General features: G+C 32.0%; 1 protein-coding gene across 2 annotated transcripts; it reads right to left on the reverse strand.

Annotated features, from left to right (window-relative positions):
* Positions 1-1,377: 1,377 nt before the first annotated feature.
* LOC143044767 (annexin-B12-like) lies at positions 1,378-25,192 on the reverse strand. 2 transcript variants are annotated; one of them, XM_076216928.1, is made up of 15 exons: positions 25,111-25,192; positions 24,320-24,359; positions 23,141-23,228; positions 22,166-22,223; positions 21,178-21,268; positions 18,316-18,447; positions 17,739-18,009; positions 15,763-15,857; positions 14,035-14,148; positions 12,441-12,528; positions 12,134-12,234; positions 7,424-7,693; positions 6,790-6,865; positions 4,760-4,872; positions 1,378-2,659 (listed from the first exon to the last, which is right to left on the reverse strand). In XM_076216928.1, exons 2-15 carry the CDS (start codon positions 24,347-24,349, stop codon positions 2,534-2,536), a joined length of 1,653 nt encoding a protein of 550 aa, XP_076073043.1. In that variant the 5' UTR covers positions 24,350-24,359; positions 25,111-25,192; the 3' UTR covers positions 1,378-2,533. The 2 variants fall into 2 exon arrangements, with proteins under 2 accessions (XP_076073043.1, XP_076073042.1); XM_076216927.1 differs by having other exon boundaries at positions 21,178-21,267; positions 22,153-22,223.
* Between the last annotated feature and the right edge of the window lie 1,812 nt (positions 25,193-27,004).

Genomic DNA, 27,004 nt, shown 5'->3' on the forward strand with positions numbered 1-27,004 from the left:
ACACTTTAGGGACTGCTGCAGAAATTTATTGATTGACATGTTTCGGTGCCTAGGGCAGAGTCATCAGGATAAAAACAATACATAAAATCATGCTGAAGTACAAAATTGGGTTGTTAAAATTTTAAACGTCACAATGTTACAATGGTAAGTAACGTTATTAATAGCAACTGAAAGTGAAAGTGAAAGTTCATTGTAAGTATGTAAATAAACTATAAAAAGAAATTAAAATAAAATGTTTTTGTTGTGAAAATGTTTGTAAAAATTATTCTGCCAACATGTGAAACTTTGAAATATGTTTATCAAATAAATTAAATTGAATTCGTTTCAGAAACAATCATTCACAATTTCTGTGTGCAAGTATAATTTTGAAGACAAAATGACTTGTAATAGATGGGAGATAACTCTAGTAAAATTTAGAAGAGGAAACATTTTCATTCTCATTTTCTGTCAATTCAGAAGTTTTTGCATGAATTTATTATTTACTAATCTCACATTTTATTTGCTCAACTTTCGCAATCTTGAATGCACACATACATTTCTAAATTTAAAATAAATAGAAATTGTACCAGGAGCAAAGTCTGGTGGTGGTGGTTTTTTTAGGGTACTAGAGCACGATCATATACTGTTTCTGCTTAAATAAACCTGTTTTTTAGTGTATAAATCACTTGCAGTTGCTTTTTTAAACACATGTTAGTTTGTACCCTGGTTTGCATTGGCCCAAGCCCTTTCTGTTTGATTATTATGTCTATGTGCACACATTTGTTTGAAATAAGTTTACAGAATTTGATTATACTTTTTTATTTTTAATTTTACTTGTAATGAACCCCAAATCCGTGCTCAAGATATAGAATGGACAAAATTTGTGATAAATCCTGAGTGAGTGAATGACTCTTGTCTGTTGACTTTAGGAAAATGCATACTTTTAATGTAGGGTCCTATTTGTTTTTATTGTTGTTAGGAAGTGCAGTAAGAGTTTTGATAAAAGCCTTAAATGAATAAAAATGATTGTACTTGAATATTCATGATTCAAAAGTGAATGAATATTGCCTTACATATTTCTTCATCAAGTTGAGAATAATAATTAGTCAAACTTTACAATTTAAAACATGACAACTCCAGAACACTGTATTCTTGAAGTTAAACTGTTGATATATTTTGGGAAACTTGTTTGATGTTTGTGAAGCTTGTCCAAATAATTATGATGTCTGGCAAGGCTATTTTAATTTTTTTCTGGGATGCCTTGACTATGAAGACTGGTGTTAATCTGTTGTGATAAAGAAAGGCTCTTATTATTGAATTGATCTTTATGTTTATGCGAGATTTGCTTCTGTTTGTTAGAGCAGTTTGATTGTCTTAATTCACCATTAAACACACACATTACAGCATTCAATTTATTAGAATAAACATAATATTTTCATAATTTTCAGTTGAACAACCTATCAATCTTAAAGCATCATACTAGAAATTCTGAAAATAAACATTCATTAATAGCGCATCTACCATATATACTTTATGTCATTTCTTAATTGATTAACTTTTTTAAATCTTTTCCTCCAGATAAATAGCAGCCATTTTTTTTTTTACAATATATCATTTATTAAAAGTCTTACAATTTTTGTCCCTTTTAAAGTTAAAATCCTTTACATCAGCCGGTTACAATAATAAAAAATCCTAACAAAAAGGATTGCTTCCCCTTTCAATTTAACGTTCATGCTTAACCAAATTAACAAAACAAACTAAACTGGAATGCTGTGAAATATTTTGCTTTCTTATGACCGACTTAGGACTTACAGCCTTAGAAAAAAAAATCTATTGCAAATGATTGTCAATATTTCATGAGGTAATTAATGATATGAGATAGTTAGGATAAGACAATACTGCATGTGGTATAATCAATGTTGTGTAAGCTTCAAGTCAAAAGCAAGGTCATATTAGTCAAAAGGAGAGAACTGATAGTTATATAATAAGATGTGATATGAGTGCCAATGAGACAACTCTCCATCCAAGTCACAATTTGTAAATGTAAATCATTATATGTCAAAGTATAATCAAATAATCTGTTTGTAGAATTCATCTTATAAAATTTATTCTATATCTTGTAACAGTGAAAAAAAGGCAATTTTATGAAAAATAGTCTATTGGAATCTTATTAGAAATAATCAAATAAAACTTGTAACTTAGATTTTTCATGTAAAATGTTTATATCACAGTTGGAAGATGTAAAATAAAATAAGATATAACAAAAACAATATTAAATCATGAATACATGAATGTACAATATGTATAAATAAATTATATAATAAGTAGACAAAACAGCACACAATAAAAGAAGAAACAACAATAAGAAAATGAAGATCTCAAGTACCAAATTTCCAGTTACATCGATTTTAAAAAAACAAAACACTTGCTTTATATAAATTGCACATTTTTGTTATTATGCAAAACACTAAAATGAACAGTATAGAAAAGTTAAGTTGAAAAATCAATGTCATTAAAAAGCTTCAATCTCCTAATTTGGGCTCTTGAAAAAGCTTTAATCTCTTCCCACAATCCTTTGCAACATTTCTCTGTAATCTCCAGAGCAATCTTCTTCAATCCACTTCCATAATGTCTTTTTGTTTTGTGCCAGGAAAGTCTCTTTGATTTGAACCATGTCAATCTGGAAATATATCACATAATGTTAATTGGCCAAAAAAAAAGACTTTTCAAAATAAGTTTTTTTATTTTTATAAGAATTGAATGCTTCTTTTTGTAACTTCATTGGGGTGTTAAAGCGTTGACGGAAGTACATTTTATTTGCGTTTCATTCTAATAATGTGTGCAGGGTCAACGCTTTTACAACCCTATGAAGTTACAAAAAGAATCATTCAATACATCTTATTACATTTTTTAGCTAGGTTCATAAAAACACGATTTTTATCAAGTTTTTATTTAATTCACCTGTGCACTTTATTGTGGGACCTTGTGTCATCATGAATGATCAGTTTCTTTAGGAATAACGTGAGATTGCAGTGTAGCCTATCAGAATAACATATTATAATAAAACATACATCTAATGTAATTATTCAAAACTTGTCCTCAATTTTGAACTTTCATCTATTATCGATTATGATCATAAAAATTATATCACCTTTAATTGTAATCCCTTTAAGTCGGACACTAAAGGCAATTAAGAGATTAAATAGCTAGGTGTTAATTGCCCTCAGGGTGTTAACTGTTTGGATGCGAATATCCCAAGCTGACACTTGTGACTAAACCACATGTCTGCAATCACCAATTTCGACATGGAAAAATGCAATCACAAAACAATTCGAAATCTATGTTTTGTATTACGAAATTTCAAAGATTGAAACGATTTTTTTATTTTTTTAAAGAACGTTTATTTGTGCAACTCTCCAAAAATTACTTTTTTTCTCTTCCGGTAATACGAGAGCGAGAATTTTGGTTTAGAGCTAAAATAAGTTTAATACTTCTTTAAAAAGTTATCATAATTGGCTTAAGTTTATGTTTAATCCATTTAATGCATTAAAAGCGTCTTTTTATTCATTCACAATCTCTTGTCAAACAATGTTTATTCTCGGACTCATTTTCGTAAATTTTTCTACGGCCGCCATTGCACATTTTTGTGTAAACTACGGATAGGAACCAGACCAGATATGACAAAAATCCGCATTTTCACGATAATGACAACAGATGGACAGTAGACAGAAAAAATATACCAAGAGAGAAAACTACTCATTAACAGACTATTTGTTAGATAACTTTGTTAAAAATACATATCATTTTGATGTAAAGATAAGAAACAACTGGGACTAATTCATTGAGTGCCATGAAACAATGAATTTCATAAACATGATAAAAAAGTTTTTAAATTGATTTTTTTTGCTACTTTATCTTTACTTAATATAATATAAAAAATAGTTAATTTTGTGTACTAGATATTGAGTTTTATACATTCATTTGACTTATTGTTGGGTAACTGAAACCACATATTTATTTTTGTTTGGCACAAAAGAAAAAAAATAATTCTGTAACTATAAATGAATAAAGAAAACATAAACTGAAACAACTGTTTTTGTGGTTATAGTTTAATTGTATTCTCAGTTATAAATTGAACAATATAAACTAAAACATATAAAGATCTATTTATATAAAGGAAATAGAGCATTAACGCGACGCGACAAATGACATTAAAATAAATAGAGTTATTTTTTTTTACGCAAAATGTGATGCTATCCAAAATTTCTGGGGAGAACACTGCCGTATATCACTTCATCATGAACGTCTAAGGCAAATGATGAAAACCAGGGTGTATAAGTACTGTAACAAGACAAGTGAAAAGTTATATGACCAAATGGGACATAAAAATAAGTCAAATTAATCTAATAGGTAAGGGGGGGGGGGGGTCTTTTTATTTTGTATTCTTTGTTTTTTTAAGCCATTTTTCTCTCTTCTTTATTTTTTTACCTATTTTTTCTACATTCTTTAACTTTGGCACATTTTTCTGTATTCTTTATTTTTTTCATCCATTTTGTTAAATTCTTTATTTTGTTGCTCTTTTTTGTCTATTTTTAGTCCATTTTTCTCTTTTCTTTATTTTTTGGGCCTATTTTTTACTGTAGTTGTGGTCTGTGTCATGTTGGTCTCTTGTGGACAGTTGTCTCATGGGCAAGCATACCTCATCTTCTTTTTTATATTATATTCTCTATTCTGTATACCCCATCCAGACCCTCATATTTGCTATATATACTATATATACCTCAGCTCTGCTGACAATAATTCTAATCAAATCACTGTCCTTAGTACCAAGTCCCTTCATTGTCCATGTCAATCTCTCAGCAAAGTACTTTGGTCTACATTTTATAGACATGACTGAAAATTAAATTACATGAATTTTAACATTCCATAATCATGTTAATGCCTAAAAGATTTCTAATATTTCACCATCCTTTGTTAAATTGTAACATAAAATTAGAAATATTTTGACATTCTTTTCTGTTTGTGTCTGTCTGTAGTGACCTGACCTTAAGATATTTTCATACATATTTTCTCTTAAAACAGTTTTTTTTCTTCTCTCATCTAGATAAAGAACTCATTTTATAACAGAGGCTAAATTAAAGAGTCCAAGATGCATTTCTGTCTTATGTATAAAATAAGAAAACTAGAGGCTCTTAAGAGCCTGTGTCGCGCACCTTTGTCTATGTGAATATTAAACAAAGGACACAGATGGATTCATGACAAAATTGTGTTTTGGTGATGGTGATGTGTTTGTAGATCTTAGTTTACTGAACATTCTTGCTGCTTACAATTATCTCTATCTATAATGAACTTGGCCCAGTAGTTTCAGTGGAAAATGTTAGTAAAAATTTACATATTTTATGAAAATTGTTAAAAATTGACTGTAAAGAGCAATAACTCCTTAGGGGGTCAATTGACCGTTTTGGTCTTGTTGACTTATTTTTAGGTCTTACATTATTGCTGTTTACAGTTTATCTCTATCTATAATAATATTCAAGATAATTACAAAAAACAGCAAAATTTCCTTAAAATTACAAATTCAGGGGCAGCAACCTAACAACAGGTTGTCCTATTCAACTGAAAATTTCAAGGCAGATAGATCTTGACCTGATAAACAATTTAACCCCATGTCAGATTTGCTCTAAATGCTTTGGTTTTTGAGATATAAGCCAAAAACTGCATTTTACCCCTATGTTCTATTTTTAGCCATGGCAGCCATCTTGGTTGGTTGGCCGTGTAAACGGACATTATTTTTAAACTAGATACCCCAACGATGATTAATTTGGCCCAGTAGTTTCAGAGGAGAAAATTTTTGTAAAAGTTAACAACGACGAAAGACAACGGACGCCAGATGCAAAGTGATGAGAAAAGCTCACTTGGCCCTTCTGGCAAGATGAGCTAAAAATGGTTAAAAATTGACTATAAAGGATAATAACTTCTAAAGGGGTCAACTGACCATTTTGGACAATGGACTTATTTGTAAATCTTACTTTGCTGAACATTATTGCTGTTTACAGTTTATCTCTATCTATAATAATATTCAAGATAATAACAAAAAACAGCAAAATTTCATTAACAATAACCAATTCAGGGGCAGCAACCTAACAATGAGTTGTCCGATTCATCTGAAAATTTCAGGGCAGATAGATCTTGACCTGTGTAACAATTTTACTCCTAACAGATTTGCTCTAAATGCTTTGGTTTTTGATTTATAAGCCAAAAACTGCATTTTACCCCTATGTTCTATTTTTAGCCATGGTGGCCATCTTGGTTAGTTGGCCGGGTCACCGGACACATTTTTTAAACTAGATAACCCAATGATGATTAATCTGGCCAAGTTTGGTTTAATTTGGCCCAGTAGTTTCAGAAGACAAGATTTTTGTAAATGTTAACGGCGCCGGATGCCAAGTGATGAGAAAAGCTCACTTGAGCTAAAAAGGAGGTAAAAAGAAATAAAAAAAAGTACACTTAGAATATCTGTTTTCAATGCAGTTTATGTGGATTCTTCTTTATTTGTTAGGCAAAGAATTTTAGATGATTTAGCATGTGTATGTAAACCACAAGTTCATGATTTCAACTAAACACAAATTTCTTATTATTCTTTTGGAAAGTTGTCTCATTGGCAATAATACCATACCTTCTTATCTTTATATTGTTTGTAGACTGTCAAAACCAATAAAATTAATAATCTACAAAAAATCTTTCCTGATCCATGAAAGTTTGCACCCATGAAAATAACTGAATCCAGAATATGTAGAATGTGACACCTACCCAATGTGAGCAAGGCTTTCTCTGAATCACTGGAGAATTCTCTGTCAATAGTGTTTTCAACATCTCTTTGTGTCAACTACAAAATAAATCATTGACACATTATTGTATGTAGCTGTGAATACATAATATTAATAAGAGTAAGTGTTTACCTACTTCATATTTTTTTAATCTTATTTATGCAAAATAAATATTAAAATTTCCATATTATATCAAAAAGCTGAATTCAGATTTTGCAAGTTTATAGTGCATGAGGTGCATTGGTTATAAGAAATTCAATGGAAAAGACTTATCACTAATTGTTACTTATCATGGGCAAATACACCTTATAGCTATTTTTCTGACATTACCGGACATTATAAAAGTTCCCGTAAAATATTGACGTCATGATAGAAAATATCTGACATCACATTGAATGGAAAAGTGATTGTTGTATGATGTCAAAAGTTCGAGCTGGGAAAGATTCTTGGGTCAAGCAGGACAGATTTCAAAAATAGCGAAAAGCTGTATACAATAGGTGCCAATAGTGGAGCAAGAACAGCGAACTCTTCCTAAGCACACGAGTTCCCTCCTTTGCCTAGGGCAAATAATAGTTTTTAATAACTGAATCTTCTTTTGTTTCCTATCCAAGACATACCTTCACATATTCAGCATAAATTGCTCTAAGCTGGTAGGTCTCCCTGCAGGCAAAGATCCTGATGAAAGTGTCTTCATCAGTTCCAAAACAGTCCTCTCCTGCTTCAAACAAATTGTTGGCATCCTGCTTAGCTCTCTTCATGTCAACAAGCTTTTCCATGTCAATGGTGAAGGAACCAGTTGGTTTATCTTCATCTGTTTCCTCATCATGAAACATAACTGGTACAACAGCTTCATCAAGCTTTTCTGGGTCCAGCTCTGCACGACCACCCTAAAATATGTTAATGGTATCAATTATTTTTTCATAAGTCAAATGAAAATTTACTGATATTGTCTTGCAGTTTACAACAGACTATATTTTGACATAGATTACTTTATTCTCATAGTTTAAAAAAGAAACAAGAGTGCACACACTGAAATGTCTAGCCTTCTTTAATAATCATTGATATTATGTTGATAGTCCTAAGTATAAAGCTTTATTTAAACTGTCACATCAACTTAACATTAACCAAGATAGCTAAACAAAGACCAATGAACCATGAAAATGAGGTCAAGGTCAGATGAACCATGCCAGGCAGACATGTTTAGCTAACAATGCTTCCATACAACAAATATAGTTGACCTATTACTTATAGTTTAAGAAAAATTTGTAAGGGTTCCGCGGAACCCAGTGTCTCGCCTACTTTTGCTGTAAATCGCAGGCGCAACAAAAATGAGGTAAAAATCAAAAAAAAATATTCCTCTTGATACTATCTTATGATTGTAAGAAGCTTCTGTCCAAGTTTGGTAAAAATCTAGGATAGTTAATGAATCTAATAAATGTTTTGAAAACTTTAACTGCCGACTGTATGCAACTTGAAGAAAATCTAAGTCCATTTAAAAGTAAAATACAGAAAAAATGGAGTTATCTTTTTACAAAATTTACTTCTGGATACTATCTTATGATCATAAAGAAGCTTCTGTCCAAGTTTGGTACAAACACAGGATAGTTTAAGAAAGTTATTAAAGTTTTAAAAACTTTAACCACAGAGTGAATGTAATGTTTGCCTGCAGAAAAACTAAGTCCATTTAAAAGTAAAATTCGGAAAAAATGGATTTTTTTTTTACAAAATTTACTTCTGGATACTATCTTATGATCATAAATAAGCTTCTGTCCAAGTTCAGTACAAATCCAGGATAGTTTAAGAAAGTTTTAAAATTTTAAAAACTTTAACCACAGAGTGAATGTAATGTTTGCCTGCAGAAAAACTAAGTCCATTTATTAGTAAAATACGGAAAAAATGGAATTTTATTTTTTCAAAATTTACTTCTTGATACTATCATATGATCATAAACAAGCTTCTGTCCAAGTTTGGTAGAAATCAAGTATAGTTTAAGAAAGTTATTAAAATTTCAAAAACTTTAACCACAGAGTGAATATTTGTGGACGCCGCCGACGACGACGCCGACGCCGACGGAAAGTAGGATCGCTTAGTCTCGCTTTTTCGACTAAAGTCGAAGGCTCGACAAAAATAGACCAAAACACAAAAACTTATCACTGTGCAATGAACCGTGAAATTGAGGTCATGGTCAAATAAAACCTGCAGGACTGACATATAGATCATAAAATATTTCCACACACCAAATATAGTTGACCTTTGGCATATAGTATTAGATAAAAAAGGCCAAAACTCAACTAGAGGCTCTAAAGAGCCTGTGTCGCTCACCTTGGTCTATGTGAATATTAAAGGAAGCAGATGGATTCATGACAAAATTGTGTTTTGGTGATGGTGATGTGTTTGTACATCTTACTTTACTGAACATTCTTGCTGCTTAAAATTATCTCTATCTATAATGAACTTGGCCCATTAGTTTCAGTGGAAAATGTTAGTAAAAATTTACAAATTTTATTAAAATTGTTAAAAATTGACTATAAAGAACAATAACTCCTAAGGGGGTCAATTGACCATTTCGGTCATGTTGACTTATTTGTAAATCTTACTTTGCTGAACATTATTGTTGTTTACAGTTTATCTCTATCAATAATAATATTCAAGATAATGACCAAAAACAGCAAAATTTCCTTAAAACTAACAATTCAGGGTCAGCAACCCAACAACGGGTTGTCTGATTCATCTAAAAATTTCAGAGCAGAGAAATGTTGACCTGATAAACAATTTTACCCCTGTCAGATTTGCTCTAAATGCTTTGGGTTTTGAGTTATAAGCCAAAAACTGCATTTTACCCCATGTTCTATTTTTAGCCATGGCGGCCATCTTGGTTGGATTGCCGGGTCACCAGACACATTTTTTTAACTACTAACCCAAAAGATGATTGTGGCCAAGTTTGGATTAATTTGGCCAAGTAGTTTCAGAGGAGAAGATTTCTGTAAAAGATTACTAAGATTTACGAAAAATGGTTAAAAATTGACTATAAAGGGCAATAACTCCTAAAGGGGTCAACTGACCATTTCAATCATGTTGACTTATTTGTAAATCTTACTTTGGTGAACATTATTGCTGTTTATAGTTTATCTCTATCTATAATAATATTCAAGATAAAAACCAAAAAGAGCAAAATTTCCTTAAAATTAATAATTCAGGGCCAGCAACCCAACAACGGGTTGTCCGATTCATCTGAAAATTTCAGGGCAGATAGATCTTGAACTGATAAACAATTTTAACCCATGTCAGATTTGCTCTAAATGCTTTGGGTTTTGAGTTATAAGCCAAAAACTGCATTTTACCCTATGTTCTATTTTTAGCCATGGCGGCCATCTTGGTTTGATGGCCGGGTCACAGGACACATTTTTCAAACTACTAACCCAAAAAATGATTGTGGCCAAGTTTGGATTAATTTGGCCCAGTAGTTTCAGAGGAGAAGATTTTTGTAAAATATTACTAAGATTTACGAAAAATGGTTAAAAATTGACTATAAAGGGCAATAACTCCTAAAGGGGTCAACTGACCATTTCAGTCATGTTGACTTATTTGTAAATCTTACTTTGCTGAACATTATTGCTGTTTATCTCTATCTATAATAATATTCAAGATAATAACCAAAAACAGCAAAATTTCCTTAAAATTACTAATTCAGGGGCAGCAACCCAACAACGGGTTATCCGATTCATCTGAAAATTTCAGGGCAGATAGATCTTCACCTGTTTAACAATTCTACTCCTGTCAGATTTGCTCTAAATGCTTTGGTTTTTGAGTTATAAGCCAAAAACTGCATTTTACCCCTATGTTCTATTTTTAGCTATGGCGGCCATCTTTGATGGTTGGCCAGGTCACCGGACACATTTTTAAACTAAATACCCAAATGATGATTGTGGCCAAGTTTGGTTTAATTTGGCCCAGTAGTTTCAGAGGAGAAGATTTTTGTAAAAGTTAACGACGACGACGAACGATGGACGACGCCGGACGCCGGACGCCAAGTGATGAGAAAAGCTCACTTGGTCTTTTAGGCCAGGTGAGCTAAAAACTTAACTTTGACCACTGAACAATGAAAATGAGGTCAAGGTCAGATGACATCTCCCCGCTAGACAGGTACACCTAACAATCATTCCATACAACAAATATAGTAGACCTATTGCATAAAGTATGAGAAAAACAGACCAACACACAAAAACTTAACTATAACCACTCAACCAAGAAAATGAGGTCAAGGTCAGATGACACCTGCCAGTTGGACATGTACATCTTACAGTCCTTCCATACACCGAATATACTAGCCCTATTGCTTATAGTATCTGAGATATGGACTTGACCACCAAAACTTAACCTTGTTCACTGATCCATAAAATGAGGTCGAGGTCAAGTGAAAACTATCTGACAGGCATCAGGACCTTGCAAGGTACGCACAAACCAAATATAGTTATCCTACTACTTATAATAAGAGAGAACTTAACATTACAAAAAATTTTAACTTTTTTTTCAAGTAGTCACTGAACCATGAAAATGAGGTCAAGGACATTGGACATGTGACTGACCGAAACTTCGTAACATGAGGCATCTATATACAAAGTATGAAGCATCCAGGTCTTACACCTACTAAAATATAAAGCTTTTAAGAAGTTGGCTAACGCCGCCGCCGCCGCCGGATCACTATCCCTATGTCGAGCTTTCTGCAACTAAAGTCGCAGGCTCGACAAAAAATGGTAGGCATTTTAATGAGTGTTCTTTCAGCATTTTTCAGTGGTCAAAGTAGAAGTTTAAAAGCAGTTTTAGGCAGGACATACATTGCATATGATGGGAAAATATCATACCTTTTTTGGCATAAATTGTAAATAATTGTTTTCCTCCCTGAGTTACGCACAATTGATCCATCACTGACAATGATGACCCTCTTTCATTAATTCATCATTTTGGTTTCAGGTAATGATTAATACTATACTGCCCTTGTCTAAGAAACCTTAGCTTAAACATATTTTTTTATAGTGGATTGGGAAACAAGTTATCACAACTTATATTAATCCCTTTCCACTTTGGGGTGTGAGTGCTGCCTTGTTGCAGCATCAGCCTGCTCTTTTTGATAATCTACAAGGGTGTCTTTTATGTGCAAGAGATATTGCTCTCTTTACACAAGTCAGCCATTTATTGTCCACATCAGACGGTCTAGCATTGTTTCTCAAGACCCGACTCACAAATGGTGTCAACTGAGGAGAGCCGAGAATTCAGTCCCTGAAATTTTCACCCTTAAAACTATCTCAAAAAAAAAAAATGATTCCTACCTGTGCAGAAGATATGAGAATTCTTTTAAGATCTCCACTGGTATCATCCTCAATGTTACACTCCAAGTCCTTGTCAGTAGCACAATCATCTGGGTTAATATCTATAAAAAAATATTTAAAAAAATTATTCAAATAATGATAACTTTTTGGTGCTTTCTCACATTTAAGTTCAACAGATTTTTATAACAAAAGACAAAACTGTATTATTCATATAAAAATGAAATATAGTGACATTTCAGAATAGAAAAAAAACTAATCAAAAACCAATTTTTACTTCGAAATCCCTAGAAAGAAAACAGAACTATACCTCCATAGACAGCTTTTATTTCCTCAATCTGTGCATTTGTCCTGGACAGTAAAATCTCAATTAATGCAGATTCATCAGTTCCAAGTCCCTAAAAAAAAATAAAGTATTATTGATATAACATATGCTACATAATAAAAATTCACAAAGTACAGTAAAAATTTTGATACAGTTCAAACAATTTAAAATATGTTTGCACTTTTCCAAAGATATATTAAGGGTATAAAATGAAAATATTATACATCTAGTTTATTTATACATCACTTTGTCTGGTTAGGTAGGAAAATCTTTATACTTTGCATCTGTTAGACTGGGATAAAACTTGGTTTTCCCATATTTTCACCTAGTTTGTTGTTGCATGAGCTTACCCTTCCAGGGCACCTGAGAGTATCCCCAGTTTTTGATGGGGTTGGTACTACTCAGTCTTTAGTTTTTATATGTTGTGTTTTTTAGTACTATTGTTTGTCTGTTGGGTGACTTGGGTCTTTTTCTTTTTTAGCCATAGCATTGTCAGTTTATTCTTGCCTTATGAGTTAAATGGATGTCCCTTTTGTTATATTTTAAATATGACAAGCAATGTATGTGAGGTTTTGACTATACCAAAAGAACAAACAATTCAAAATCCCAACTGCTCAGTTTTGCCTTTGAAATAGAAGTGGAACTGGAAGGAAGTGACTCACACAACCAATATGCTTTCTATGAGCAATTTAGTGAAATTGAAATCCAAAATTTCCAGGTAAAGTATGTAGGTTAATGTTCCTCATTAAATTTGATTGGTTCAAAGATCTGGTTTATTCCATAAACAAGAATGTGTCCCCAGTACATGGATGCCCCACTTGCACTACCATTTTCTATGTTCAGTGGACGTGGAAATTGGGGACAAAACTCTAATTTGGCATTAAAATTAGAAAGATCATATCATAAGGAACATGTATACTAAGTTTCAGGTTGATTGGACTTCAACTTCATCAAAAACTACTTCGACCAAAAACTTTAACCTGAAGCAGGACAGACGAACGAACGAATAGACTGACGGACGCATAGACCAGAAAACATAATGCCCCTCTACTGTCGTAGATGGGGCATAAAAAAGAATGTTGAAGTGCAAGCTAAAAACTTGTAATTTTTCATTAAAAATTGTGATTATATTAAACAGAATATATGTATCATGCAAGTATAATATAAAGATTTCGTTAATTCTTGGCATTTTAACACTTTCTGAAACAATCAGTATATAAAGAATTTAATCAATGTGTGGTTGCTGATGACCTCAGAAGATGATTGGATGAATTTAAGGGTCATAACCTACACCAACTCACTGGATGAAGCAAAATAGGCTAACAGGTGTTCACGAAATTGACAACTTTGTGGAATGTAGAAGGCACTACAGGGGAATTTTCTTTTATCAAAAAATGAAAATTCATTCAACAATCATTAGAGAATCACATTCTTACCAAGTAACTTGTGGAATATCTGATTTGTCCAATCTAATTAGTTCAATTTTCAATTTTAACTATTGTTATTAGATAAATGCCATAATCCACTGGTATCAATGTAAGAATCAATCTAAATCCTTTAAATCAGACATTATAATTACCTGGATTGCTTTTTTAATATTCAAAGCATCAAACAAAGCTGGTGGTACAAACAATGCCAAGATCACCTCTTTAAATTTAAAACTTGTCTCACTGTCCAAGGTCTCCATCAGGTCCTGAAATGTAAGATAGAAAATTCTGATGATTATCCAGTATATTAATTCATAATTAATTATAAAACAAGAATGTGTCCCCAGTACACACGGCTGCCCTACTCTCACTATTATTTTCCATGTTCAGTGGACTGTTAAAATGGGATAAAACTCTAATTTGGTAATAAAATTAGAAAGATCATATCATAGGGAGCATGTTTACTAAGTTACAAGTTGATTTGACTTCAACTTCATCAGAACTACCTCAACCAAAAACTTAAACCTGAAGCGGGACAGACGGAAGGACGGACGAATGAACAAACAGACGGACGCTCAGACCAGAAAACATAATGACCATAAATGAGGCATAAAATTGAAATTTATTTATAGTTGATGTTTGTCAGAAAATTACCATTAACTAAGATTAGGTAAGTAGAATGCTTTTTAAATCAACTATTGTGTATGGACATAGGTATACATCATTGTTTACTTTTACAAATTGTGACTGGGATGGAGAGTTGTCTCACTGGCACTCATACCACATCTTCTAATATCTATCATCTTCATTAATACATTATTTTCCAATATATTTCATATACAAACTTCTTTTTTCCATGATGTCTTTGGATATTAACAAACAAGGAAAATGAAAAAGGCAGAATTGTGTATGTGTGTTCTTATCTTTTTTATTATTGAAGTTGTGTCTTCACTTTATTTTTTTTATGTACAATTTGTCAACATTGACAATTATTTTTGATTTTGCTTAAATTGAAATAAATTAAAATAAATCCAGACATAAAATTAAACTAGTGATTAAATCATCAGGAAATTAAATTGATTAAATTTCAACCAAAAAATGTTGTTTTAAATGAAATACATGTAAATGTTTATATTCATTACATAGTAAAAATATCATTCTAACATGGCGTCCTTCAAACGCTTTGAGTACACACCCATTGTAAAATATGAATATATTGCTTGGGCTGTTCTGATCATACTCCCACGTCATATGCGTTTTTATGAATGAGGTAATTGACGTCATAGAATGATGATTTTAGAATATAAGCATTTTACAGGAAAATACACGCTTGTGAAACCTAAAATCATCACGGAAACGTAACCTAACGATGCTCAAATGTGGTGTAAGCCATTTTTTATATACATATATATATAAGACCTATAAGTAAATTATCATTTACATTCATCCAAAACGATCTAAATACGTTATTGTAAATAGTTTTAGCATGTCACTAATTCAGTTAGCTCTGTGTTTTTACGCCAATTTAATAGTGTCTTTATTTATTGGAACAGCAAATATTTGCCTCCACCTAGAACGCTTTGATTCAAAAGAATTGCCATATTTGTCCTATTAGAATCAAATAATTCATGGGGCTTGAACAGAACTAGGTTTTACCACGGGTTGTCCCTTTATGCCGATATTTTACCCCTCGATATCGCTCAGGGTAAAATATTTGTCATAAAGGGCCAACCCATGGTAAAATCAAGATATATTCAAGCCCCATGAATTATTTCTTAAATTTACAAATATTTATGTCCAACCACTAGACCATAACAAATTCAAATTCAACAATAATAGTGTAGGTTAAAACATGGATGTGTTTTGATCAATAGTTTTACCTCTCCAAAATTTGTCTTAAACTGCTTTTTCAGAATCTGTCTTTGTTCGTTATTTCTTGTAGTACAGATGTAGATAATGGCTTCTTCATTGGTTCCTGAAATAATTGGATGAAAGATGAAATTACAAATGTACATCTTCCCATGCTTACAACAATCAAAACCTTATTTTAGAACTGTTTGTACCATAAATGTAAAATAGAATGCTAATAGGAAGTGACCAGTGTAAATCATGCTTACACAGCATGGTTCTTACAAAGAAGTTAAACAATACATTGATAGTTATGATAGCAAATGTATACCATGGTCACAGAATCACCTTGTGAGTATTGTATTGACACATCATACTAAACAGTAAAGTAATGTACCGTTAAGCAGTTTAGAACATGTTTTCATAAGAAACGAGAAATGCATATTTTTTTCTTACTCTTTAATCAGGTCAAGAATTAATAACTTTGTACAGCACAAAGGTAAATGTTGCAAGATCTACTGTTTCATTCTTAATTGACCAACTCAGAACTTGAATTTCCAGCCTCTTAAGTTTATATTTAACTCTTAAATAGGTATTCTCCTCGTAAATGAAGTTTTGTCCATTTATAATAACCAAAAACAGTGATTTTCCCATATATATTGCAACACCATCAAGAATTGGTCCATAGCATTCGAACATTAAAAATTTACAAAAAAATGAATAAAAGCAATGCATTAAAAAAAACATATACTTTTAGCATTTAAAAAAGCATGGCAGATTTGGTAAAGCAAGCCAAATCAAAGGTTAACCATTTATCATATGATTTATTTTTAAAATCCAAAGAATTTCCTTGCCTTTATTGTGATTTAAAAAAAAGATAAATAGCTCTTAGCCAAAAATGTCATCAAAAAAGTGTTATAGAATGTAGAGAGACATGAAACTTAATCATATATTTTTTTGCTTTTAGAGAAAATATAAGAAATGAATTTCTAGGACAAAAGCTTTATAATATACATATGTTGCCATGCTGAATAAATTTCTAAATCTAATTAGCAAATATCTGTAGCATAAGCTGTAGTACAAGCAAAAAATACAAAAATAACCAATATTAGGTTATAATAAATGTAAAAAATCATGAAATGCAATATAAATGCAATTTCCATATTGAAGCATGTTTATTCTTCGCAATAAACAAATTGAATAACAGTATCCATTGAAAAAAATCCCTAAAATAAATACCTAATTATCTGTTGTCATTTTCCTAAAAATTCAAATTAAGTCTTTACACAAACTTATAAAATAATACACTGATGAAGCCTGCCTTGCAGGCGAAACATGTAGACCATAGCAAATAAAATTGCAGACCATTCGAAGTGTTGTTGTCAATTTTGAGTATTATTTTAATGTTGCATTTATTTGCATAATTTGACAACCCTGCATACCAAGGTATCCACTTCGGGGACTCTAACGAAATGATTCACACAGGCGTTGGTTCACCACATGGAATTTAATTTAAAACTTATAAAATGTATATGTTTTTTTAATACAACATGTCATGCATGCAATACAGATATTTTGTTTGTTTCATGACTTAAAATTCAAGGGTGTTTTAAACTAAGAATGGAGGAACCCAATTCTCAAACAGTATGTGTCCATAATAAACAGATGACCCACTCCTATTATCATTTCTATGTTCAGTGGAACGTGAAATTAGGTCAAAAATCTAATTTGGCATTTAAGTTAGAAAGATCATGTCACAGTGAACATGTTAACAAAGTTTCAAGTTGATTGGACAATTGCAGTTATCAGAAAACATTATGCCCCTAGTTGGGGCACAAATATTTAGATGTAAAGAGAATAAATATTTGAGTTCTTGTATGAAAATGGCAAAGGCATGCACTCATAAAAATATTTTTTTAACTACTGTACCCTGGCACTTAGAAATGTGGCCTGTTTAAGATGAATATTTTTTAAATCAAATTAATATATTCATAATTAAGAAACCTACCTGCGCCATCACATGCTTCTTTTAGGTACATGCAGTCCCATTCTGCATCCCATTTTTCTCCCACTAATTCAGTTCCATCATATTCAGCCATGAAGGGTACCAGTGGATCATCAGCTTTGTATTTAGCATAATATTTAATGGTGCCTTCAGTTGGATCAATTGTACCATCCTTTAACAAATGTGTTCTTAGACGAGCAATGTAGTTTTGGCGTACTTTTTCCAAGAAACTATCATCTTCTTGACATTTCTCAGCAACTTTCTGGGCCAGTTTCTGTACGTTTAAAATAAACAATCCAATTACAATTTTGATATGCACATTCAGATATGAAAAATAAAAAAAATTGTAATGTTATTCTTTTTCCTTAATTGTATTTTCATTATTAAACTTGAAATTATACAAATTTGTCCTTCTTAATGAATTGTAACGAAATAATGATAAAGAACAAAGCTTTTTCAAATTTGCCTCTAAATACTTAATAATAAGTAAACTGGAAATTATACACTTTCTGTTTGCACATTTTTCAATTAAATTATTCAATTTGTTTTGATTCCTGTATATGCAAGATAGATAAAATACCTGGCGCCTCTTGCATTTCTTCTTGAACTTCTTCTTTTTTTCCTTGACCTCTTCCTCCTCCTCCTCTTCCTCTTCTTCATAATCGTCATCAGACACCTCCATATCTTCAGCTTCCATTCCTAAAGCTGAAGCCTGAAAAATATTACAACGCTTTAAAATCAAAAGAAAATATTCAAACGCTTAAACAACTGCATACCAAATATTATTGACCTTCCACTAGTTGTTCCCCAACAACTGACCTAATCTCAAACTAATACTTGTAAACTTAGCAAAAGTTTCAAAGTCATAAGAGCATGACAAGGGGGCAGCGCCTAATAGTCTCCATGGAAATGAGATGTGCTAATGCTTATTCAAATGCATACAAATTATAATTGACCTACCACTTGTGGTTCACCATAAACTAGACCTTATCAAAAACTAATACATTGTTGACGCCGCTGCCGTCATCTCCAGAAACAGCATACCTATGTCTCGCTTTTCGACTCCAGTCAAGCGAGGCAAAAACCACTTCAGATAGTATCAATTTACCACTGGACATAAAGCAACCAACAATCAATCAATCAGATAGCATCACATAACCATGATGCTAAAATACCCTAGGGAGAACACTGAAATCCATCAACAACTACTGAGAATTAAAATGGAAATCTTATAAGCTCAGGTACATTTTATAGCCAGAAAAATTCATGAGTCCCTCCCTGTGATTGACTTTTTAAAACTCTTGAGGACCTGAACTCTTAAAACTGTTAAATATGAAAAGAAAACAAGAATGTGTCCACAGTACACGGATGCCCCACTCACACTATCATTTTCTATGTTTAAAGGACTGTGAAATTGGAATAAATTCTCTAATTTGGCATTAAAATTAGAATGATCTTATCAAAGGGAACATGTATACTAAGTTTCAAGTTGATTGGACTTCTACTTTATCAAAAACTACCTTGACCAAAAACTTTAACCTGAAATTTGCACTATCATTTTCTATGTTCAGTGAACCGTAAAATTGGGGTCAAAACTCTAATTTGGCATTTAAATTAGAAAGATTATATCATAGGGCACATGTATACTAAGTTTCAAGTTGATTGGACTTCAACTTCATCAAAAACTACCTTGACCAAAAACTTTAACCTGAAGCCAAAAACTTTAACCTGAAATTTGCACTATCATTTTCTATGTTCAGTGAACCGTAAAATTGGGGTCAAAACTCTAATTTGGCATTTAAATTATAAAGATCATATCATAGGGCACATGTATACTAAGTTTCAAGTTGATTGGACTTCAACTTCATCAAAAACTACCTTGACCAAAAACTTTAACCTGAAATTTGCACTATCATTTTCTATGTTCAGTGAACCGTAAAATTGGGGTCAAAACTCTAATTTGGCATTTAAATTAGAAAGATCATATCATAGGGCACATGTATACTAAGTTTCAAGTTGATTGGACTTCAACTTCATCAAAAACTACCTTGACCAAAAACTTTAACCTGAAGCCAAAAACTTTAACCTGAAATTTGCACTATCATTTTCTATGTTCAGTGAACCGTAAAATTGGGGTCAAAACTCTAATTTGGCATTTAAATTAGAAAGATCATATCATAGGGCACATGTATACTAAGTTTCAAGTTGATTGGACTTCAACTTCATCAAAAACTACCTTGACCAAAAACTTTAACCTGAAGCCAAAAACTTTAACCTGAAATTTGCACTATCATTTTCTATCAGTGAACCGTAAAATTGGGGTCAAAACTCTAATTTGGCATTTAAATTAGAAAGATCATATCATAAGGAACATGTGTACTAAGTTTCAAGTTGATTGGACTTCAACTTCATCAAAAACTACCTTGACCAAAAACTTTAACCTGAAGCGGGACAGACGGACGAACGAACAGACGAACGAACAGACGGACGAACGGACGCACAGACCAGAAAACATAATGCCCCTCTACTATCGTAGGTGGGGCATAAAAACTAAATTTGAGGTACTTTTTAGAAATTCCCTATCATAATGACTATGTATGTAAAGTTACAAATGGATGCAACTATAACTTCATCATAAACTACCTCGACCAAAAACTTTAACCTGGCAAAGAGCTGTTTCACACAATCTCATTTTCATGTTCAATGAACCATGAAATGAGGACCAAAACCTAAATTTGAGGTACTTTTTAGAAATTCCCTATTATAATGACTATGTATGTAAAGTTACAAATGGATGCAACTATAACTTCATCATAAACTACCTCGACCAAAAACTTTAACCTGACATGGGACAGACGGACGAACGGACGGACGAACGGACGAACGAACAGACGAACGAACAGACGGACGAACGGACGCACAGACCAGAAAACATAATGCCCCTACTACTATCGTAGACGGGGCATAAAAACCCATCGTGAATCAAGGAATTTTAATTGTTGCACTCGGGGTGACAGAGCTAAAAGCTGATCACGATAGGTAAATCCAGAGCTAATTCTTAATTATTGACGATTTTGGATTATGTTTCATTAATGATACAACCATAGAGCAGAGGAATAAATACTCATTAAGTTAAGACATGAAAGGTTATTTGTCATAATATAAAGAAAGAACACTTATTTATATTCTTGTCCTTCTGCTGTGGTCTCTTTATTTTTGAATTATAAATAAAAGGGAAGATAACTGAATAAAAAGAAAAGATAGAAATTATCAAACTAAGATGAAAAGCTCAAACCAGAAGAGTATAATCAACAGTTAAAAAGCAACAATAAGGGAGGCAATTCATAATGATCACTAACATCAGGGGAGACAACTAAAATCAGAAAGATTTTGTACACGAAGGGAGATAATTCTTGCTGAAATAAATAGTTTCAATACTTACAGCAGAATCCTGGAAAGCAGTATCACTACTAAACATCATATTATATGTAATATTTGTCTGTTGAGATGGTGGCGCTTGTTGCATCATCATCTGAAATACAGAATACAAACCATGCGACTATGTTAAGTTTTCTTAAAAGGTTTAATTTTAAAACTGTGAAATAATATTATTTTACAAATCATTTTATGCACCTGTCCTCAGTCAGGAGCTTTTTGTTCTGTGGTTCAGGTTGTAGTTTGTTGGTGTGGTTCATAAGTATTTCCCTTTTCTCATGTTTTTTTATATAGATTACCCTTTGATTTTCCTGTTTAGATTGTTTTAAACAAGTCATTTTGGGGCCCCTTGTAGCTTGCTGTTTGGTAAGAGCCATTTGACCAAACTATGACCTATAATTGTTAACTTTTTATACACTGTGACTTGGATGGAGTTGATTCATTAGCACACATACCCCATCTTCTTACTAATGATTAATTTATTTTCACTAGTATCAATTTTTGAGGATTAAGGAAATCGTACATATTTAATTTCTTGGTTCTGCCAAAGTCTTGATACAAGCCTATAGAAAATTTGTCATTTATTGAACATTTAATTTTATGGTTCACCTGTACTGACAAGATCCACAAAAATGTTATTCGACAAATAGCAAAGAATCCACAGTATTAATATTTATTATACTTCTGCAATAATTAAAATCAAGAATGTGTCCAAAGTACACAGATGCCCCTCCACACTATCATTTTCTATGTTCAAAGGACCGTGAAAATGTAAACAAAATCTTTAATTTGTCTTTAAAATTAGAAAGATCATATCATAGGGAACAATTGTGTACTGAGTTTCAAATTGATTGGACTTCCAACTTCATCAAATACGACCTTGACCAAACACTTTAACCTGAAGCAGGACAGACTGAGGAATGAATGGATGGACACACAGACCAGAAAAGATAATGCCCATCAATGGGGCATAACAACTTACCCCCATCATACCTCCCATCATACCTCCCATCATATTACCCATCATTCCCATCATTGGCGCTGCTGGCTGAGCTACAAAATATATATACACATTTTAATCAGTACTCACAACAGAGGGGGTCTCATTGGGGGGTTCTGAACCCAGATCCCACTTAATGGTTTGTCAGATTCCTGTATCCCGCTTACACTATGTACTTAAACAATTCTCATTTTTTAGTAATTTTGTGTGTCACGCTAGAATTCAATTCGGGTTTTCACGGCACAATAATTTGATTTTCACTTGTCATGCTTACAAAAAATCAGCAATCCCGCTTCACACTTAGACCCACAATAGATTGTTATTTGGACTTGTATACTATATATATATTTATGTGTTACGATAAAAAATGTATATAATATCAACAATCTTTCCTTGTGATTAACACAATTTGTTTTTGCTTAAAAAAATGCATTAATAAAATTTTATAATTATCATAGATTTTTCATTTTCTCAAAACTTATTTATAACAGTATTTGTAGAGAAGTAATTTTAGATTTAGCACTTAAAAAATTGCTGAAAAGCCTTTAGAAAACTATTTTTAAATAATGAATCTTCTAAAACCAGATCCTAGATTTCTCTAAAAAAATTTGTATGTTGTTGTTGATACATAAATTTTTGTTTCATTGAAATGAAGTAATCTTCCATTAACTTTTTTAATCACAAAAACTGTTTTGTCCGATTCCTGTATCATCTTTATCATTGTTATGATAAAATATTTCCCATGTTTCACCAAAATTCGTTTCTCGTTTTCACCCTTAAAAATTTGACTTTCATGTGTCACATTTTTTCATTTGAATAGAATATATATATCATTTGATGTCACAGCTCAAGACTGTTGGATTTTTTTTATCAAAAATCATGTGGTCAACTAAAAAAAGTCAGGTTATAGTAATTAAATTCACACGTCCAGGTTGTGGTATATGTGTATGAATAGCTTATAAAATCTTACCGTAGTTGACATTGTAAGCTGAGTTATTGTATGTATAACCACCACCACCACCATAGGGCTGTTGATACTGATTTCCATACCCATAACCCTGAAATATTCAAAATACAAATCACATTCGTTACTTACAAGAATATGTCAATACTTCATTTTACTTTTTGTTTGCCTATTTACAGCATCACACAAAAAAAAGTTCTTGCCAGTATTTGAAAGTGTAAATCACTGCAATAAATTAATACAACTAGAGGATACATTTATATATGCCAAAATATTTATAAATCATAAAGTAAAACTTTCAGCGGCCACATCAATCTTGGACAAATTATCTGTATTCTGATCAGACCATTTTACTTGGTTCATTGGAGTGGCCACGGGTGAACCATAAGTTTAAGGTGGTTCAATTGCATTAAAGTTTTTGCCCAAGGTGCAGAATGTCAGACACAGAGTATCATTGGATTTATAATTTGTTGGGTTTTTTTGGTAATTGATAAAATGTTTCATTTATTTAATATCTAACAGGTTTAGTTTTAATATGATGTTGAAACAATTTGATACCCTAATGCTATAAAGTTTGAAGCATGAAAAGTTTTGGTTTTTATGACATAAAGATCTAATACCCTTGAGGTACAGTTGCATCAAGTGTTTAACAAACTATATATGTATATTGCATGTGAGGATAATAATTGTGATGTATAGTTCTCAAAACCATGAAATCAAATATCTAAGAAAATGTAATTTTTAGTAAATTTAATAAATGCACATTTAGGGCATGTACATGTAGCCATGATGTAGGGTATACTGCAGGTTACAATTTACAAGTATAAAATCATTCACTATTCTTTATTACCATTGATTACTGACTATAAGGTTCTAACTTAGGATTTTCCAAGGCGAGTCCAGGGACTCATCATTTTTAGCCATGGTGAGTCCAACAGTAAGAAAAAGATATTTTATTGCAGACATTATAGAGCAATGAAATCACATTAAATTCAGATTACTTTTAAACTTTTGCTATAAAATGATGATACATTGTATGTCATTGTCATTGTACAAATGTATGTGTGTGTTCAGTTTATACAAAATTGGAGAGTCCAGACAGACTTTTATGAGTCCAGTACTCATGCAGTTGCACTCATCTTAGTCATAGTGAAAACCCTGCACTGTCTTAATATAAATACTTACACCACCACCTGGAGGGGGATAAGCCATCATCTTGCTAATTCTAAAAAATAAAAATTATCAAATAATTCAATGTTTAATGTTGACTTAAAAGTTATATTATGTTTGTACCACTGATGATTGGTAAGAATTTGAAACAGATCGACTCGTCAATAATTTCTGACACACATTAAGAACCTACAATGTAAATAAAACACTTACATTTTCATTTATTATTTTACAAATGTGTGTGCAATAGCAATACTGGAATACAATACTCATGATACTGGTACAAAATTTTTATACCAGTATTGAGTCAGCACAATACTAGTATACCAGTATTGTGATCACCAACTACAGGAGATCCCAAGTTTGTAAATTAAGATATTGGTTAAAACAAATATAAGTATGAAAATTAAATAGATCATTAGATGATAGAAAAGCATTGATTGAGTAATCTGTTAAAAATTTTATAACAAAATTTCTTTTTGAAAGTCTGGATTTTGTTAAATTCGTTTCATTCGCCACAAAATCCCCTTTCTTATTGAATGCAATGAAACTATAATCTATATTGCTTTTGCATGAAGTTTCCAATTGGTATTGCTACAAAAGAGGTTATAAACCTTAACAAAAATAAGTTGGAAGCACTTGTCTTCGGTGTAGAGAGTCCTTAGCAACACGCTGAAATGTATACTGGTAGCCTAAGACTTTAGGCTCTTTTATTGTGCCTTTTATGTGCAATGATAGCAGAATAAATATCAATCTATAAGACACGCAGGAAAAAATGTTGATTTCCTGAGATTTGGGAAAATTACCTTTTGTTGGAAAATGTTGCCACACAGTTCTTCAAGTCGGTCTAAATTAAAGCGTCCAAGTGAACCAGATTTAGGGTCAAACAGCTGGGTAAAGGCGGACTCAAAACCTACAATGTCTTTTGAGGGGCGATATCAAAAGTATTTTGATAGGAATTATTATTTATATGAAGAAAAATTCTACCTTGGTAAATACAAGGATTTGTACAGTGTTGTAAATCCTTGGCAAATATATATAACTAATTCTAATTCAAATCAAGGACGTATATAGGATGTTAGTTATACGTCCTTGTTCAAATATACCCTATATTTTTACAGCACATATACTGGATGCTATTTATACATGCATTTCATATTTGAAATATTATATAATGTATTTTAAAAGTTTGTTGATGAAAGTGTAGCAGAAGTCCTTTGTTAATAGCATAAGAAATCAGAGACATTCGGAATAAAAGAGTTAAAAATGTCAATTGCTAATGAAATTCGGAGCTGAAGAGCATCGGAACCCAACATTCTGAAAGGTTAAGCCAAAATACAGTTACGGTAATACGATTTCTGGGATAAATCCTACATATTTCGAAATATTCAAAGTTTTTGTAAAGAGTTAGACAATATTATTTGGATAATTCATGTCAACGCAAAAATGGAAAAATCGAATAAAAGATCTACGACAACTGACGCATATCAGTGGTCATCTACGGTCAACCAAATCATTACAATGTCCGTAAAACTTTTTAAACCAGAGATGACCCAAAATTACCTCTGCCAAATGGAACCACAGGCACTTGTATTTAAAAAATAATTATACAAATAAATAACAGTAAATAATTCAGAGACAAACTTGTGCCTGTTCATGTAACCCAGTGATATTGTTGGCTTTTTTCAAAACTATATACCTCTACCCTTTATTATTGGGAAAATATGCGTCATTTTTATCAAATTGGGAAATTTATAATAAACCATGAATTTGACTGGAACTTCAAGTTGCAGACTCCCTTTCAAGAGGTTAACCCTAATTTGAAATAAGAACCCTTATTATCAGTGATGATACATAAATAGACCCTCAAATCTGCATATATATATATATATTATAGTCATTTTAGGCATGAAAAATGGTTAAACTATTTTTTTTTTTAGTTTGTGTTCATGCACAATTACTACTGAGACTGCACTGTTTGGAAAAAAAGTTGTCTTTTTGGGAATGATTTTAAGCCATTTTTTTCAAATTGAGATTCTTCTCCAGGGAAAAAGCCTTTATTCTCCGGTAATTTAAGGCAAACAATATCACTGTAACCATGCATTGTTTAATCTTGAATTCGATTCTAATTATTGTTATTAAAAATAAACCATAAATTATATATACATGTATATAAACAAGAATGTGTCCATAGTACACGGATGCCCCACTCACACTATCATTTTCTATGTTCAATGGACCGTGAAATTGGGATAAAAATCTTTTTTGGCATTGAAATTAGAAAGATCATGTCATAGTGAATATGTGTACTTAGTTTCAAGTCGTTCAGACTTTAACTTCATCAAAAACTACCTTGACCAAAAACTTTAACCTGAAGTGGGACAGACGGACGAAGGAACGGACGAACGAACAGACGAACGGACGCACATTCCAGAAAACATAATGCCCCTCTACTATCGTAGGTGGGGCATGAAAAATAAAATATACGTCTTGGTCTTAAACGGAAAGTTACAGAACCAAATAAATGTCAAAACTGAGGAGAGAAATCCACTGAATAGAGACAAGTGCATGCCTATAAGAAAAACGTTTGAGTTTTTCATTCTTAGTCCAACTTAATTGTGATCGAATTTTTCAATTAAAATCCTTCTTTTTGGGCCCCTACTTAAAGTTATAACTTCCCCCTATACCCTCTTTAATAAA

Source organism: Mytilus galloprovincialis, chromosome 9 (genome assembly GCF_965363235.1).
Source record: "Mytilus galloprovincialis chromosome 9, xbMytGall1.hap1.1, whole genome shotgun sequence".
Taxonomy (NCBI): Eukaryota; Metazoa; Mollusca; class Bivalvia; order Mytilida; family Mytilidae; genus Mytilus; species Mytilus galloprovincialis.

Excerpts from the sequence above, each read along its gene's own strand:
- LOC143044767 (XM_076216927.1), bottom strand. The coding sequence starts at position 24,349 with ATGATGGCTTATCCCCCTCCAGGTGGTGGT. Across the intron at positions 22,224-23,140 it reads AGCTTACAATGTCAACTACG|CTCAGCCAGCAGCGCCAATG; the intron begins GTAAGATTTTAT and ends TATATTTTGTAG. Across the intron at positions 18,448-21,177 it reads CTGCTTTCCAGGATTCTGCT|GCTTCAGCTTTAGGAATGGA; the intron begins GTAAGTATTGAA and ends AATATTTTTCAG.